The sequence below is a fragment of the Lepidochelys olivacea genome, assembly GCF_965140295.1.
Source record: "Lepidochelys olivacea isolate rLepOli2 genome assembly, chromosome: 6".
NCBI lineage: Eukaryota > Metazoa > Chordata > Testudines > Cheloniidae > Lepidochelys > Lepidochelys olivacea.
Window position 1 is genome coordinate 89607689 of NC_140416.1, and position 19388 is coordinate 89627076.

Consider the following 19388-nt stretch of genomic DNA (forward strand, 5'->3'; position numbering starts at 1 on the left):
GTTTCTTGTCCTTGTAAAATTCCTGGTACCCATTTTTGGGCCACAAACATCCCTCTGGATGATAGTCAGCTAGACCTTTAGGCTGACTGGCAGCTCACTGAACAGCTGTGTTGATTGTGACAATTGGGCTATTTCAGAATGTTTTGTCCTCTGGGTAATGGAGCTTCTGCAAGGTTGAAGGAGCCATTGCCCGTCATCCCTGGTTGAGAAAGGGCTTGTGCCAGCCTGTATACAATTTGTGAATGTATGTGATTGCTGAAGTGATACCATCTCAGGCTGTAACGTTTTTCTAAATGCTGGGCCTGTCCTGTGTGTGGGCAGGATATCTTCAAGCAGGCTGATGACCAGCTGTTCATTTTAAAGACATAAAGGAAGGCCGTATGAAAATTACTGGGCAAAGCTTATATTTAAGAAATATCACTATATGGGTTTAAAAATTGTACAGTTGTATCACAGTCTGTGAGTCCTTGCAAAATTGTTGCTTGGAAAATAGTCTCTATCTGACCAATTGCCTTACCAAATAAGTGGCATTCCTTAAAATATTTGATCTGTGATCTCCAAAGTAAAACCACGTGCTGCAGGAAGAGGTTTTGGTGAATCAATAGGGACGGTCTAAACTAGTGACCCTGGACAGTGCTAGGGCAAGCTGGGCTGCCAGAGAAGAAGCTGTCTTTTAGAAGATAATAAAATTAAGGTCCTGGCAACAAGTGTTCATTAAAGATCTCATTGCCCTTTTCACAAGAGGAGGTGCTATCCTGGGAGTCCTGGGAAATTCTAGTGTGGACAACTGTATTCTGCTTCCTTACATTGTAATTTTAACTGGATACAATATCTTCTGCTTCCTGCTCTAACCTGTTGTGTAATATTGCTGGGTGAGGCCACTGTTGGGTGAGGCCACTGCGTTTATACCCCAGAAGTGGCTGCATTTCAGTGGTGGGTGAAGTGATTGCTATATAAACAGTGTGTAAGTGACCATAGAAGCATTACGTAGCTCTCGTGGTTAGTCATTGTTTCTTTTCTTCTCTGCAGAGGCTTCCATCCTGAGCTACGATGGCAGCATGTACATGAAGATCATCATGCCCATGGTCATGCACACAGAGGCAGAAGATGTGTCTTTCCGCTTTATGTCCCAGCGTGCCTATGGGCTCTTAATGGCCACCACTTCACGGGATTCTGCCGACACCCTTCGCCTGGAGCTAGATGGAGGGCGTGTCAAACTCATGGTCAATTTAGGTATCCTACAGAGATTCCCCCTTCCACTTTTAGTTTGGGCTTGTGATTAGTGTTTTCTTTATCATTTTTCTTTTTTTCTGTTGGTTTGATCGGATATGATTGATTTCTAAAGTAGCTGCTGAGACCCTTTTAATGATATTATCTGTGGAGAGAGAAATTCTCTCTGACAGTTTCTGCATGGACATTTGATGTCAACTCTTGGTCATGGATAGTGGTGGTTTTCAAGTCTTTATGTTTAAGTTTCCTTTCTTGTTCTGGAACTGGTTAGCTTTGTGTAAAACATGCTACTTGGTCCATCTTTTGATCAATCATATACTCATTAATTCAGCCTCTTTTCCACCACTCAAAACAGTCAGAGCAGGTCATGGGAGGGAAGCCAAACAGACATGGAGGGAAGGGGTAGGTGCTGTGAATCCCAGGCTCTCAAGAGACTAGTCTTGGTTTAATGGTTTGAATGCTGAACCTTCTCAGGACCCAAACCCTTTAAAAAATACTGTCATGTTCTGAAGTAATGGCCCCCCATGCTCAAGTAACTCTAATGTAGGTTGTAGCCTTTAAGACTCTTACTATTGAATGGCTTAGTATGTTTTTTTAAACTCAAAGGCATCAATAATAACCCCTTTGGGTGCTCCCCCTATCTTTATGTTTTGTGTAAGGTGGGTCAATATACCAGTCCAAAAAATGGTCAATTGATCAGTCAAATTATGTCAAAATGATCAAATATTTTAAAGCACTCATAAATATTAGAACCATGAGAACAATAACAAAAAAGAGTAAGACTTTATGATTTTGATAGTGTACGCCTTAGATACTTATTCCTAATTACAAAAAATTACTTAACTGAGTTATTTTAACTCTGAAAAATGTGAAACACAATTACATGAAGTTTTCTAAAAATGCAAGAATAGCAACCTGATGCAATCAAAAAGGTAGGCTGCCACCTGCATCAGGACATTCTTGCTGCAATATTTGACCATAGTCAAATAGGCGTTCAAAGTTGACCAAACAACTGACATTGTTTGAGTCAGTTGACCAGTTTGCCAAGCGTACTTCTGTCTCCTCAAAGTTATTCATTCTCAGACAGAACCTGAGTGGGAACAAATTTGATAATAAAAATGATGGTTGTGGGGGAGTTTCCTTCATAACAAACACAGACTCTCTTATTAACCTGAGCTGAGTAACTGGGGTCTGTAGATCAACAAAACGATCCACTCTCTAATTATTTAGGGATATTTGGTTGAGGATGTGTCCAGCCCCCCCCCCATTCTCTCATCATTGTAGGCCAGCAGTGTGGATGGTCCCCTGATTTTTGACTTTCCATGTCTGAAAATTTTGAAGAGACAAAGTGCCTGGGGGGGGAGGAAGGGATAAGAGAGATTGGGTAGGTTTGGTTGTTTGGTATTTTTGGAGTTGAACATAAACACAAAGTCAAATACTCTTCTCACTTATACTGCTGCTATCTGCTTGACTACATGTGGTTGCATCAGTATAACTGAGAGGAGAATCTGAGCTAGAACTGCAGAGCCGTGATACTTATTGGAAATGGTAAGCCTCCCCTAATATTTAGGGTATCTAACAGGAACTAAGTGTATGCTCCATGATGAGCTTGGGCTAGCTTTTGAAATTCCAAACCCCATTGTGACATCTCCTCCTAAATACTATGAGCTATCAATCGGAAACTCACTCCTGAGTCCTGGCTGGGCCATAATGTGAAGAAGAGACATGGCAATGACTTTGCACAGTGCAGTGACAGTGTCGCACATCGGATTATATATTGATGTGATTCGGTCATTGAATCATGTCACAGCTAGACATAGGTGGTATTATCTAGATCATGCCGCACCAGACCCAAATGAGCTGTAACTTGAATGATGCTTCTAGGGACTGCTCCACCTTGGTCCTCATCTGGACTTTCAGCTGTTGGAGGTCAACAAGGAACAATGTAACATGTTGCCCTGCAGTGATGCCTCTAGGGCTGATCCAGGAGGGGGCATTAACTGGTTTCCAAAAGAACTGCTTCTAGCCTCCTTTGGCTCTGGAAGGGAAAGTCAACCCTTTCTTTTACTGTTGGGTTTGGAGGGTGAAAAGGGGATGATGTGTTAGAACAAGCCCTATCTTTAAAAATGAGAAATGAAAATAGTCACCATCCCATGAGGATCTGGAAGCTTTAAGTGTTCCCTTAGATGGAAAAATACTGCACTGTTACATAGCTTCCGTTGCCTGGAATTTACATGCTGTAGTCAGCTGAACTAGAGTAGTGTAAAGCATCATTGAGTGTTCAGCCAGCATGGCAGCAGAGGCAGTACTAAATTGCACTGGTCCATGGGGAAATAGATCATCTCCAGCCGCCACAATGACTTCTCAAGTGGCATCCATCTCTGCCTGTATCAGTTCTAAGTGAAGTGGAGAATTCCTTATGCCTACCATGTCCCCTTTGGGGATCAGTTCCAAAGAATTATTGTTCTGTAGTCCAACATATAAAGAGAATCTTTCAAACAACTCCAGCATGTGTGTGGATTAGTGTGTTTGCAGCTGCTTGTTTTTCCCATCCAACATTATTTGTCCTAATAATCTAGCACCCTGAGAATTTCTGTCCCTTCTCGCGGTCCCTTTTCTGAAACTTTCTGATAATTAGAGAGTGAAAAAGTTTGTCTTTCTGAGAATCAAAGTTCTGTGAGGCCAAATCTCATATTTTAAGAGGGAGAGCGTGTTATGTTAGAGCAGGGGTTAGGAATCTGGGACACCTGGGTTCTATTCTGAATTTTGCCACGGTCTCACTGTAATCCTGAGCAAGTCCCTTTACCTTCCAGTGCTTCACTTTATCCCTCTGCTAAAGGTGCTAAAGCTACTTTACCTCATAGGGAAGCAGTGAGGCTTCAATAGTGGATGCTTGCAAAGCACTTGGAGATCCTCTCACACAAGACACTTCAGCATGTAAAGTGTTGTCCTTACTGAGCTCTACCCCCTTTTTCTGCTGAGCAGGGTGCCACCTGATAGGTATTGAGACACCGTCAACTTCCATGGAAGTCAGTGAGGGAAGAGGGCACTCCGGTACTGGCAAGGCAGGAAACATTTTCTGCCCATTTAACCTCCCCTTCCTCACTTTAAAGGGTTCTACTTTATATCATAGTGGCTTTCCCTTTCACGAGGAGAGCAGAAAACGTTTTCTTCCAATGCCTGCCAATAGTGCTTGTTTCATCAGCTGTGGTAAATTGTTACAGACCTTCTGGGGACCATTAGACCACCTGGGCCAGATGCTAAACATCTGGCTTTTAATGCCCTACCACCTAAAGAATATGACTAAAAATGCTTTCTGAGCATTTTACCAGAGTTTTGACCAAGAACTTCATATTACAATATATACTACCTACTGTCCTTGCTAAGGGACTGGTACGTGGGGAAACCCTGGTGAACCAAAACTCTGTTACTGAAGGTCAGTTATGCTGGAGACACAGTGACTGAATCATTATTTTTGCTGAACTCCCAAGCTTCGCAGACATGGAGCTTTGACCCTGCAGAGCTGTGAATGTCTGTACTCCAAAAAAATGACCAATGCTGCAGCTAGGGAGAGCCTGTGGAGCTCTGCTCCCCCAGTGATTTGAGCCACAGAACCATAATTTCCATGATTTGGAATGCTGAACCAAGTTATCCCTAGGTGTCTGAACCCGCCCCCCCCCCCCCGAGTTGCAAAGGTTTCCCACAAGACCTTAAATCAGGACTTCTCTGTTTTCCAAAGGGCTTAGATTATGTTGTTATTGAAGGAAGAGATCAAATCTCAGACCTTGGGGAGTGGGGGGAAGCTTTGCAGTGCCAAAAAGCCCAGCCATCACCTCCCAGTTGTTTAGTTGGAGTTCTTGTCAACTATTTGAGGAGACAGGTTACATCCAAGTGAAATCCAAGACCTTCTGACTCAACACTGCCAAAATGCGCTTTTCAGGGACAGAAAGCCGCCAACTCCAAATAAGGGGGAGCTCAGATCTGACCAGTCATACGTCCAAATCCACAAATGGGCTAGTAAGCGCCAGATCTGTATCAGCACAGACTGTTTTGAGTGGTGTATTATCTAGTTGTGCTTTTTTTCTAAGTTATTTAAAGCTATTACTAAGAACTGTCCTTTTTTTCCTCATTCAATTCCATTTGGGTTCTGTTATGGTTTGAGTATTTTTTTGTGCTGTTGTTTTTCCCCCCTGAGTATTTGAGTTGTAAAGCTTCTCACACCCCATCAGCCATGGTAAATCAAAAGATGGTATTCAACCCTTCAAAGGCCTGAAGCCTGCGGCCCGCACAGCAAACAGCCCTGAGAACAGAGTGTACAGAGCAGCCTGCAGGGGCTGGCATATCCCCCTCACCACTGCAGCATTCATTGCTTAAAAACTAAACCAGGAATGCTTACTCCAATGCAGACTTGGGTGGGAGGGGGAAGGAAAGAGCCTTGACTATTAATTCTGTTCATTTAAAGGGGATGAGGAGCTGTTTCAGACCATCCCAGCCAGGGACCTGGGGCAGTGTGTTCTTTGTGTTAGCACATTTCACAACATATTGAATGTTTGCTGTGTGAAGGTTAGAACCCAAATGTGGTGGATCTCACAACTGAGTTGAGAGAGAGAGAGAGAGAGAGAGAAATACAGTGAGGGGTGCCCTGGAATAGCCCTTGCTACTTCAAAGACATGCTGAGTGTGAGACAAATGGCATACCAGCTGGGAACAGCAACTTTCTTCCTCTGCCCTCCTCTTGGTTGGCTTCTGCTGCCCTTGAGCTATGTTTGAGAGCATTTAGCTTCTGTCTTCTCCTCTCCCATGCACTCCCTCAAGATACTGGTGACTGGAATAAAGCCCCTGCTGCAGCATAGCACATATGAAGCTCCTCTGACTCATGACTTCTTCCTATCCTGAGCTGAGCTTCGGCCTTGAGGGGAGCAGTGATGTCTTGGGCTTTCCAAACCAGTAATTTCTGCTTTGCCCCGAGAGGTGTTTGGCTCAGTGGCTGTGGGTCAGAGTCCTCCAGCACTGCTGAGGCCGTATGCTCCCTTCCAGAGAGAATGACTTGTCCCTCATACGCGTCACTCTCTGTTACAAATGTGTGCGTATCACGCACAAAGCACATGCATGCACAGAACACCACAGGCACCCACTCTCGTTGACACTGCTTTACACACACAGTACACACAACATCTTTTCATACATTTCATTTACACATAATTTTGCACTCAGTTTCCACATGCCCTGCAGAAAACAGTCTTGTACCCTACCCAGCCAGACACAGCTGCTGCACTTTGACACTGCCCTCCCCCCCCCCACCAGCTCCTCAGACTCTGCCACTAATGAGGCACTTTTTCATTCACACCCAACATATGCACAACACATCTTGGCTTGTTAGGTTCCTTGTTTTGTTTTACTATATCCAGCAGAAATGATCCAGAGTAAGCAGCAGTCACCAGGCCCCCATTAATTTGTCCTGTGCTTCCCCTTTCCCATCCAACACTGCTGGGATCCTGTGGCCTGCACTTCCAGAGCTAGGTCTGAACCTTATTGAAGGAAGTAACATGCCCCCCACCCCCCAATCACATGCAGATGTTCCCTTTCACTGATTCTGAAGAAAGATCCTATGCCTTAGCAATGCTCTGCAAGCTAAGTATCTGTGCTGATGAGCACCCTGTCCCCTAGTGAGAGACTGAGACAGCTCACCTTTGCCCCCCTACTGCCCAGTGTGGGGAAATCACAGCCCCGGTTCTGCGCTGAAATGCCACATTCCTTTTTTTTTTTTTTTTTTTATCACTGACCCTCTCACAATTCCTGTTACAGGAATTATTATGACAATAGGTAGGGACTGGGGGTAGGATGGCCCTATAATTGCTCACCCTGTCCATTCTCAGAAGAGTCCTTAGTGAGAAGTTTGCATTTCCAAATCTACTTTCCAGTCTTGCTCATGATTTCTTTGCCCCCACCCCCAGCACACTCCAGTGCCTCCCCATCCCTGACAAATGTGGGGATTCTTAGAATTTCCCTGCTCCTCAAAAGGACTGATACACACCTCACAAAGACAGACGCTGAGAAACACAGGCAGGCATAGTTTCCAGAAGATCCTGACTGTTGCACACCACCCATACATGACTGAAGAAGGGACCACCCGAAGCAGCAAATCTTTCAATGAGTGTGTAGATGGAGGACTCCAGGGTGACGGGGCAGATATACACAACAACTGTGTCCTGCAGATAAACAGGGCCATGAGAGCCCTGGTGTAATTCCAGAAACTGCAGTGCAATGACTCCAGGGATGAATTCAGCATCTACCATTTAAATAAGTTATTTCTGGCTGTTAGAGCCCTTCATTCACGCTGCTCTGTTTCCTGTCCTTGCTTCCTTTCCACAACTTCTGCACACCACACTCTGTCTATGCACACTTGTGTTTCCCTTAAATTACATACCAATGCTACCTTTAACTTTAGCCCATTGCGCTGGAGCCATTAACCTGTGTGCAGAGGAACCCCTCTACCTGTGCCCAGGTAACATGCTCCTGAAAATCCAGTGCTAGGAGATCCTACCGACTGAGCTGTTGGTGAGGAGCTCCTGATTTACAGTAGGAATAAATGAAGGGAGGTCTCTGGACTAGGTCTTCCCTGGCTCTTCCCAGTCCCCCACCCATAGACATGGCGCTTTGGCGTTGCCCCCTACCCTCCAGACATCTCATTCATAGACTAAACCTAACAGTTGCTAACTAGATCTACAGCTACTCTGGTCATGTTCACCTTTAAAATTCAAAGGAACAGAAAACCCCTTTGAGTCAGGAATTCAGCCAGAGTGAAATAAAGCAAATCCCATTAGTTTCAGAGTAATCAACCCAATTACAGTGTTGAGAATCCTCAGCGAGGATTACCGAAAGCCTTACTGCACCAATACGAACGTGGGGAATCCCAGGAGGTTTCTTTAATTACTGCCAAGCTCCTCAGCTGATCTTGCTTTGGCTACATGGATCTGTGCCTTAATACGTACCTTCTACTCCACAACAACCTGGAAGTGCATTGGTTTCATAATGTTGCTCTGATTTAAAGAGCCATTTTCATCCTTTTGAAGCTTGGTATAATGGGGAGAAAATAGTTTTACTCACTGATGGCTTAATCCTCTCTGCTACGCTAGGCTAAGGCCAAAATTGGTGCCCTGGGGCAGGAAAATAAAGACTTGATCCTAAGGTTTTGCAGTAGCCATTAGGTGCCTCTGTTTTTTGCTGCCCAACTTGAAACAGTTTGGGCCTGATTTTGAGAGGTACTGAGCAACTGCAGTTTCAGTAGGTCACATGTCACTGGTATCATGGGGTGATAAAATCCAGTCCTGGGTGAATCTTAAACGTCTCAGAGGGTTGGTTCAAATAAACAGATGGTTCACGAGATCTTCAGCAGATTCGGAATCCCTCCAATGTGAACACTTCCCATGGAAGATCTCCACTAGGGCAGCCATTGGTATTGGAGGACAGTGCCCTGACTGGTTTTCATTTTTGGGTGGGAACTGGAGGAGGGATCAGTCAGTGTTCTCATGTTCTCAGAGCCTGGAAATCTAGCCTCCCACAAAATCCAGGTCATTTTAGCAGATCACTAAATGGCGTGGTCTCTCATTGTACATTAAAAAACCTACCAGACAAAACAAGGAGTGTATTTGTGTCTCTCTTGAAGCACTGATCCTCCACCCCCATACAGCAGCTCACTCTGAAAAAAATACTTTGGTACATGTGGAACCATTCAAAACCCCTACATAAAGAAGCAAGAATTCTCCAGGCAAATCAATCATATTTGCCACTGACTTTTTAGTTTCCCAGCTTGATTATTGTTGTTCAGAACCCTGCCATATTTCTCTATACTGATCGTTTGTGACTTTGTCCCCAGTAAACCCCTGTACTGATCTAGCCATACCACTTGTTCTTGGTCTAGCTCAGTCTACTATTCAGTCACACAATCTCTCTCTCTCTCTCTCTCTCTCTGGTCAGAGAGGAAAAGACAGCTGGTTTCTTATATATTTTAGAGGGCTTCCCTCACCCCTCCCATAAGGGATATAGCTACCACTGTATGGTGATCGTACCAATTGCTCCAGGGCTGTTTGCTCCCACTTTTCTGTTGCGGTTGACGACACATGACAAACCTAATCGCACAAAACCAACCCCAGATTTTCTCAAGAGAAGTTCTGCTTGAGAACAGACTCTCTCTGGCATTGCTGCTTCTGATTGGTATGTCCCTAATCACTTCCACCCCTTCTTTATTTATAGAAACTGATTCTTTTCCTTCACCCCCCTCCTTTTTATTTTTTAAAGTTGCAGTTTATTTCTGCTACTGAAAGAATTGTCCTTATTACACCCTTTGGAGTAAAAGCATTTCACCCTGATATGCAGCTGAATTAGCTCTCCTCCCACTCTGTGTTCTTTCTAGTCTCTCTCACTTTCTGTATATCTTCTGCTGCTGGGCCATATCCCTATGATACAGAGGAACAGCTGGGCAAGGCTGCAGTTACAGAGGCTCTCCTCCAGGATATCCGGTCAGGATGGCCAGAACTCAGAAACTATGATCCTTAACCTGGGATTTAGGAGAGAAGGCCAGGGAGGTCAAAGACGCCTGGTACTGTGGTGATGCATTAACTCCATGCTCACGCTGGGGCGCTCACGTTGGGGCACTCCAGTGGGGGATGTTCACAACCCCAAGGATCAAACCAGGCACCCTAAATGCAAGAGCCTCCCCAGGGGCCTCATCCTGAGAAGGGCTGAGAACTTGCTGTTTCTAGTAAGTTAAGTGGAAGCAGGAGGTGCTCAGAAGGTCTCTGGTTCAGGCCATCAAACAGCACTTGTTTTCTCTGTGGAGGCTCCTCAGTTACTGTTAATTAGAGCGAACAAACAGAATTCTGTATCCCTTTGTTTCTTTTTCTTTCCTCCTTTCCTTCCGATGCTCCTTTTCTCCCTCCCCCCTGTGTGGAACCCCCGAGTGAAGCAGGCAGGGCTGTCAAAGATTCTGAGGTCTGCCACTTCACTGCCTGTTACATCTTCTGCCTGAATGCTACAGGTGTCTCATTCAGTACTAACATTCAGGCAGCAAGACGAGACTGGGCTCCACGGAGCTGGCCGAGCTGGGTATCTTTGAACCAAAAAAAGAAAAAAAAATCCTTCCCCCAACCAATCAAAAAATAACCCCAACCTCCCAAAAAGTAGCTGAAATCTGGGCTGGGTGTTCGTGCGGTTAGCCGTTTGCAAGTGGCCATTTTATGATAGGACACAACTGCGGGGGGGGGGGGTATATTAACCCTTTCCTCACTTGAATGGACAGTGGCAAATGCACCTGTGCACATTTTTTCAAAGCAATCTGGGCTAACACTAAGGGGAGTGAGAGAGGGTCTGTCCTGGGGAGAGGTGGAAAGGGTTAAATATTGCACCAACCAACGTTGAAAGACTGATTTTACAGGTATACTGTGTTGGACAGGTGGTATATTTATGCAATAACTATGAATTAATTCAAAAGAAACCAAGTGTAAAGGTTGCCTTTAAACTTCAAGCTTCTTAGAGAAATTGCAGAGGGTTTCAAAAAATAGAAAGGACATTGGGGTATGACTTGCATTTTGAGGAAGATTATTTTTTGTGCCTTAATTACTTGACAATTTTTTTTCCTTTTAATTAATATCAGTTCATGGTCTGAAGCAGTAGATAATCTTAGTTGCATAGGTTTCCTTAAAAAGAAAAGAACTTTCTGTGTCGATATGTGGATATATATGTATATAGGTATATCTCTCTATACGGATGTGTGTATATATATATATATGTGTGTGTGTGTGTATGTATATATATATGCATATGTATCTGATATTTCAATAGAATATACTATACATATACACCCATGCCTGAGCTTGTACAGACTGTATATAAATATAAAATGGCCACATCTCTTTGCGTGTGTCTGTCCCCGGAAGGGTGGACTGATTGTTTTTGGATGTCTGCAGCTGTTACCTTGAAGGATGCAATTTCATCTTTCATTTATTTTTCCCCATCTAGACTGTATCAGGATAAACTGTAACGCCAGTAAGTTTTCCCTCAAGTTTCATTTTTTTCTCTATATATTAAAAAAAGAAATTAACTTTATTTCCTTTGCTAGTTTATAAGCTGTTTTTCTTTTTCTTTCTTTTTTTTATCTTTCTTATTCATTTTTTAAATACAAAAATCAAAGATGGGGTGGGATCTGGGGCTGGGGGAGGAGGGAAAGAATCGTGGTGATTGTGTGCAAATGTATTATGTGAGGTTTCTCACAGGAGGAGATGAACTGTTGTTTCAGTGCTTTTGCAGAAAAGCTCCCAATCCCTGACATTGGGATGAGATGAAAATGTGTTTCAGTAGTAACCTGTTGTCTTTTGGGAAATGCCTTTAGAGATATTTAGAGAACACATAAAGGTAACAACAGGTACTGTATACACTTCTCCACTACCTGAAAAACACTCCTATAGTAAAACGTGTCCAGGACAGAGTGGTGGCTGCTTAATCTGATAGTTCTTCAATACTTTTTAAGGGGGCTGGCAGGCTTTTTTTGTGTGCGGAGGGGAAGAAAAGAAGCCCTTGGCATTTGGGGTAGCATCTCAGACTCTTGTATGAGAATCACCTGCAGGTCACCTCACCAGCTAGGCTTCTGTGACAAATTCCATCTGAGGGACTAACTCTGGGTCCCTTTCAGTCTGTGTGAGACAGAAGGAGGCTTAGGAATGCCATGCAGAGTAATCATTAAAGACCACATCCCAGCCAGAAACTCTGTAGTGCAGCAGAGAGAGCCTCTTCTGCCATATTTCAAAAATCATGAGTTTAGAACTTGTTGAAATAAGTATGGGCCTCAGGCCACAAAATGTGGGTCTGGATTTTGGAACCAATCAGCCCCCAAAGTTAGGGGCGGCTGGACCCAAGTGTGTTTGTTTTTTTTAAGGCTCATCTCTAATTAAAACAAAATTCTTTTCTGAACTGGTGGCCCTTCTGTGCTGTGCTCCATGCAGGGGCCTTTATAGAAGGCTGAACAAGTTGGTCTGGAGGTACCAGAAGACAAGAAGGCAAAACTGGCTTGGTGGGTTTTCTAAACCCTGTTGCCTTTATCCTTTGAGCTATATAGTCTGTCCCATCTGAGCTAGTGGGAGGCCAGGAAAGGAGCAAGTTATGTCAGGTCACTTCATTCAGGCTGAGTTTTCTAACAGCCCCAGGAGCTGCCCCAGGAGGGACAGCCTCAGACTCTGCTCTCTGGAGCAAACAAGTAGTTTGCAGCCAGCATTGAAACAACAGCCAGCAGCAGCAATGGCAGATTCTCGCTGGGAATGATTCCCTTTGCTACTCTCCCTTCAGTTTGGGACTCTCTGTGCAGGTGCAGTGATGGAAACCATACAATATTTGGTTCGCATATGGTATTGGCCCAAACCAAGGAGAGGTGTGCAGATGTAGCAGGGGATGATATACACCTGAACAGATGGCACACCTGTTTCCCCTCCTGGACACTGGCAGCTGCCTCACATGTCAGTCTGCAATGGAGCAGGAGTACACAGAGATGTGTGCAGGATGTGGGCTGGCTAGTATCCTATGCAGTGCCAGGCAGAACTGGCTGGCTCCATGGATCTGAAAGCAGGAGGAACATGGAGCCTTTGTCTGAATTTCCTTTTGAGCTTTTAGGTTAGTTTGAATATTGTATTCAAGGGGTGCAAAACAAGGCTAGGAAAAATATTCCCTGAATCCCTGCAAAATGAGATTGCCAGTTTCTGTCCAGCACTACTGAGGACATTTGCATAGAAATGGGATCTTTTGTTTCCTAAGACTTCCCATGCTCCTTGCTGCTTATTCCTCCATCCATCCAGGAACTTGTACCATGCTCATTAGTGTGTCCTCTGAGCACTGATCTCAGAGGTAGCATCTGATGTACTCCCCAGCCCCACCCCTATTTGAGAACAGTTGGTTCCTGCAGTGTCACCCAGAAAGGGCTCTGTCTTCAGGTGTGGAATCAGCAGCAGCAGGAGGAAACAAAGATTCTGTTTTCATGCAAATGAATGTCCTTCAGTAATAATAAAAAAGAAAAAGGAAAGAAAGAAAAAAAGACAGACAAAAGAAATCAGACAAGCAGTTTGTGTCAGTTTCCCCACCAGTGTCAGCATCTCTCTAAATCATTTTGCTTTCATGAATTTTTAATAGTCTAGACTTTTGCATATTTAAATATGTTCTTCTGGCAAAGATGTTATTTATTTTTAAAACAACTTGGATTTTCCTAATTTAGTTTTTATGATTTTTTGCTTGGTTTTTCTTTTTCTTTCTTTTTTTTCCCCTCCAAACCTTTGCTGCACTGCTGGCCTGGTGGAATGACTCAGGCTGTCTGTCCATCCCAATTACTGGAAGGGAATTATGCGGGAGTTGACTAGTGAGGAAACTATATCCCTGATCAAATCTAAACTCAACTTGCTTAGGCAACAGCAAAAGCAAAATCTCATCCTTATAGGTGCCTGGTGATTTATTTGTGGAGCGGGAGTTACACATATGGCTGTTGGTCTCCTAGGTTGATTAATTTTCTGGGTAGCCTGAATCCCTCCTTGGATTCAGGGTAACATTTCAGAGGTTGGGAGGATGTGCTGTATGTTGAGGTGAGGAGAGGGGTTTAAGGGTGAGGGTGGTGAGTGAGCTCAAGAAATAAACTTCCTGTCCAGTTGAGGGGCCTCAGATTATGCAGTCACCATTGCTAACTGAACACAGGAGACCTGGATCATGTTTTAAAAGCAAACAGAGCTGTGGTTGGGAGATCCCATGGAATAGTAAAAGTGACGTGGCCCGGGTATCCTACTAGCCTGGTCATAGACAGCACTGCAGCTCATGCTGCCTCCAAGGCTTCCAGCATGCAGTGACAGGTAAGGACTTTGATTCTCATTGCTCTTTTTGTTCATTGAAGGATGGTTTTGGGTTGGAGGAGCTTTTGTGCTATTTTGCTGCATCTGTGGGTTGTTCACATTTCCTGATAATGTCATGCTCTGCCTTTCACCACCGCATTTTTCCTGCTCTTCTTCACTCCCCATCGCTTTCATGCCCCCAAATTGTAGGGTGGGATGATTGATCTGGTATCCTGTGTATAGGGGGCATGTTCTTCTTTTCATGTATCTATTTTATTTTAAAAAATGCCCCCTCATTTCACTCTTGGAAAGACCTCCACTGGCAAAATCTGAAGTCTGAAGGGCCTGATGCTTATCTCACTTAAATTGGGGTAATTCCATTAAAGTCTGTAGAGTTACACCAGTGGAAGCAAGATCAGAATCAGTTCCTCAGATCACAGAGTTTGAAGCTGTGTAGAGTGATTTCTCAGCACAGACCTAACAGATGGAACAATTGTGTTGTCTGGCTTTGAAGGAGAGATTTGGGCCTGTCAAATGTTTCTGTACAAACATAAACTTTTTAAAAAATGAAGGGGGTCTGAACTCTGAACATAAGAACACAGGATTTTCCCAAGGGGAACAGCTCTTTTGTCCATCTCCTCTTGTATCCAGCCTCCTGAAGTGGCCAACATACCTATGAGGAAGGTAGGAAAGCCCTTATAATGTTCCTCATCTATTGTGCCAGGCTATCCAGTATTTCTTTACCTCTCCAGTGTGCTCTAGTCCTTGCATTCTGTATCTCTCTTTTTCAGTGACCATCTCTCATTCCTAGGGGTGTATTCTTCAGTGTCCTAGCCAAACTGAAGCCCCAGGGATGGCACTGCATGCGTTTCAGATATGGTAGCTTTTGGAGTATAGAGTGCAGAAGTCCTCATGTTCGTGACATTTCTGGGTTGTTTTTTTGCTGTCTGTTCCCTGGCCTCCTTTACATCTCTCCCACCTTCCCGCATTGTCTCTCTGATCACAGACAAGGAGGTAGGGGCTACCGATATAGGAGGCAATAATTTGGAGGCAGCTGTCGTCTTTGGTCCAAGGAACACTGCTGGGTTCTCACTTGACATTTCGTAGTGAGGCCTTCGCTTCTCCCTAGAACGTTCATTTGTGAGAGTCTTGAAGCCTCAGCAACCTGTGAGTCTACTTTTCCTTCCATTTCAAGTAGCAGGGACAGAGGGGAGGAAGAGATCTCATAGCGCAGTTGCCACTAGGAGACCCCGTTAGGGGGCCTCATGGTTGGCTCCTTGCTTGGAGTCCAGTTAATTGTGGAGCTACCTCTGACAATAGCAGGTAGCTAAGACATGAGGCCAGCTCTCCCCTTCCAGCTGCAGACTGTGTTGTATTTAGTGCCCTGTTAAATTCCATTTTCCAAAATGTCAAAGTTTCATTTTGTTAAGCACCAATGTAGCAACATAAAGCAGGAGCCTGGGATATATGAATCTCCAGGAAATGTTAAGAGCTTTTCTCTCACTGTGTTATCAAAACAAATATGCAACCAGGCTAACCCAAATCTAATCAAAACATTGTAACACTACGAGCCTTTCTCTGTTTTCTTAAGGAATCTGCTGTCATTTTAATAAAAGCTTAATAATGCTCTAACAAGAAAATATTATCTGTAAAATGAGGTGATATGATTAGCTGTTCCCATCATATTTGTGATGTTAGTATCTCCTAATGCCAATTTAATGTAATCCAGGAGGAAATTAATGCTAACAAAGCCTGGGAAATAATGACAAGTCATTAGCATGTTGTATTGCAACATGGCAGCTACTTTTAGGAGCTTTAGTGTCTGAACAGCTTAGCTGGTAGCATTCTCACCTTTGGGCTGGAAGTCATGTATTCAGGTGCCAGTTCAGCCCAATGCTGTCACTGCAGTGTGGGGAGAAAGGCAGGAAGGAAGCTGTATTTTTGGATGGTCATGTTAAAAAGAGATTCTCTCTGCCATCCTCCGGTAGCATTCCAGGTTTAAATGAAAGATTCCTCTCTGTGACAAAGTAACGGATGTGGAGTCTTTTGCCTCCAACTTGCTAATTTGAATCCAGCCCGGATGTGTAGTGACTGAAAGCTATTGCCATCTGAAGGCTGTTCGATGGCTTGTGTCAGGTGATGTGTTGGCCTCAGTCCCGATAACAGCGGACAGTTATCCATGTGATAAAGCCCACAGTTGGCAGTCTCAACAGACTTTGCATGGCCTTTGAGACTGGACTCCTCTCTGGGGCCCTCCAGGGCAGGGATAAGGCAGTGGGTACTGTGTGCAGGAAGATTGCTTTTCCACCATCTGAGCTGTACCTGTTCTGTGGCTACGTGGAGGATTTTCAGTACTATCAACCCTGCACTTTCATGAGCAGAAAATTGACCTAAACATTGGAAAACATGACATAGTGTGTGGGGAAGAAGAGGGTGTTTGTGCATGTTTTAATTTCGATAGGGAGCAGCCCTAGGAGGCATTTTCTAATAAGACTTTGCATGATTAAAAAAACAAAAAAAAAAACAGAACAGGTACTAATCAGCACCGAGCGCTCCTCACCATCCTGAAAGCTGCCCTTGGCAGTAAATTCTGGGCAGATCACAGCAATTTGAGCAGTTCTGAACCTGAGTAGCTGGTGAAGAGACCGTAGTGGTTTGTATTACTGGATGCAGAACTCTAACAAATGAAGGTTTTTAACAGTGACCTTAATTACACCAGTACTGCAAGGACTGAGAAGACTGAAGTGCTGCTGGGGCATAGTTCATTGTCGTTTCATCCCTGCGGGGTAGGATTTAATACTAAACAATAAAGGACAAAAGATTATGTGTAAAGTCAGAAAAAGCAGTGACATTAGAATGCATTTTTTGCCATAGCACAAAGGTCCCATGTCACTTAATGTCCTGGAGGCCTTAAATCTGATCTAAAAAACTCTGGTATAGCCTTGATTTACCAAATTCCAGTTAGCCCAGACTTGGTTAACAGAGGTTGGTTGATGACCCTAAAGGTAGTATTGTTTTCCTCTTTAGAAAGGCTGCAGTTCTGGTCTGTCAATTTTCAGTTGGTTTTCTAAAGTCACTTGGTTTTAAAGGGACAGCACTGTTTAGAATATAGTCCCCTAAGTCCCTTTGTACACTGCATTATAGGGTTGGGATCCAGATGGAATGCACCCTTTTGACTATCTGACAGTCATCACTCCCTGGAAACACATTAGGCAGTCTGCACAACACACTTGTCATCTCCCTTGTTTTATTAACTCTCTGGTTTTCTGAAGTCCTCTGCCGCCTTTGGAAATTTGAGTGCAGTGTTCTATATTTCTCTTTGTAAAGATCTGAGACTCTGCAGACTCAGAGCCCAACCTGAGAGTGTAACTAAAGACAAAAATAGTTTGGAAGGGCATGAAGATAAGATAACCAAATAAAATATCCAAACCAGCATAGAAAACTAGTAATTCATCACTAAATATGAATTACAGCACTTTAATTAATTGCTGGGGTTCTGAGTGCTAGAATAGCACCTAGACAGATGGATAGATCCCCCACATACCAAAAACCAGCCAGGAAGATGCGGTGGGTGGTGCCTGGTGTACGCTGGAAAGGAGTGGAAGATGGGAGGGGCAGATTCCAGAGTCAGATGATGGTTCTGTGAGCTTTGGATATGAGTTTTACCAGGTCATTGGATGGCTTTGTTTTGCCTTATCCATCAGTCATTAGGGCGTAGTCTTTGCCTTACTACGTTCTTCCAGGAAAAGTGGGGTGACCTGCTAACATTCCCATGGCGATGATTGCAGGATTTCAGTCAGTCTGACTGGGGGGGGTGGAAGAGGCTTCTAAACTTTGCTTTTCAGTTCTTCGGCCACATTATTCATGTATTTCCACATCCCAGTCTTTCCCTCATATCAGCTGTGAGCAGTTGCATTTACCTGAGAAAGCAGCTATATTCTATCAGATTCTGAGGGTATCACACTGGGGTGGGGGTGGGGCGTGTCTAGAAAAGCAACACTTCTGCTATTCTACAGTTATAATGAAGCCTGAGGGTCTTCTTGGACAGCTTAAAATTCTGCCCAGCAGGCAATGATCAGATGGCTATTTCTCTCTTGTTTCATTTCCTGTCTTTCTTTCAAGGCACTAGGAGACCTGATATACTGATGAGTCGATGGGGAAGCCAGCTGTTTGTAAGCAGTGCTAATGTACTAATTCCTGAATAAAGCCATCAAAAGGGAGAAATTGTCAACCTACTGACAATGTTAAAATCAAAATAGCAGCTTCTGAGGGCACAGATGTTGGACAATATTCAGAGAAGTGAAAAGATCCTGGGAGACAGAATGATAGAAAGAAGAGGCTGCTCCAAGAAGGAGCCTCTTCTCACTCTAGGCAGTTTTGGAGCAACAACTAGCCTGTCCTACTAGTGGCCTCCATTGTAACTCTGTCACTATGGCCTACCATCCTGCCTGTTCTTTGCATTGCAAGGCTAGCCTGTCCAGTAGAAAGTGCTGCTTCTAGAAAATGCCCATCAGGGAGCAAAGAAGAGCTGGTGAGCTGTGGTGGCAGAGGGAGGATGGAAGCTTACATTAAAAACATACCAGGTCCGTTGATCAGAAGCCTCTGCGAAATGAGTTGTGAGGGCAGCCTGTGCGTTTGCTCGCAGAGGTTATAGTAGGGAACACCTTAGAAATACCTAGAGTTTTTCCACTGAGACAAGTATCGGAATCACAGTTGCTATTAATTTGCCCACTTGTTAGCAGTCTAAGGAGAGAGGCCAAGGTCTGAATGGGCCATACAAAGTGAACTTCCTCTTTCCCGAAGTTCCTCTGGGTCAGGGGTGAGGCATGTTGTTGTGTGGTGTGTGGTGTTGTTGTGTGGTGTGTTGCACTGCCTCTGCCTGTGCTCTTCTGTGGAGAAATAATAACCTCTCACTAGTACTATCACCACTGAAAAATTGCCCCTCCCAGGAATAATCATTTTTCTTAAGTGTCACCCCCTGCAAGATCTGTCTTGAGCATGTTTCCCATATCCTGCTGGCACAGTCATGAAAATCCTCAGGAAAACCTCTGACACCACAAGGAATCCTGTTGACTTAGTGCAGGAATTTTTGATCAGCAGTGAAGGTTCATTATATTTCCCTACCCCATTGTTCTAGCCAGCAGAAAGTGCAATACACTGAAAATATTTTCATTCTGAATGTGGAAAGTGAGGAGGCCTAAGAAAAATCCTAGAGTCATTTTACAAATGAAATTGCTACTCACTCAGTGGCTGTGATGTTAAACAGTCATCTGTGAACACTTCATTACAGCAAAATAGCTTTTTC

At 44.1% G+C, this 19388-nt stretch overlaps 1 protein-coding gene across 1 annotated transcript in view; it reads left to right on the top strand.

The window, feature by feature from the left end:
- NRXN3 (neurexin 3) overlaps positions 1 to 19388 on the top strand; it is a 1403073-nt gene that overhangs the window by 528713 nt on the left and 854972 nt on the right. Inside the window, exons 9-10 of the mRNA XM_084630166.1 lie at positions 1030 to 1233; positions 11247 to 11273. Of these exons, the coding sequence (XP_084486292.1) occupies positions 1030 to 1233; positions 11247 to 11273 (231 nt within the window). The remainder of the gene's footprint in view (positions 1 to 1029; positions 1234 to 11246; positions 11274 to 19388) is intronic.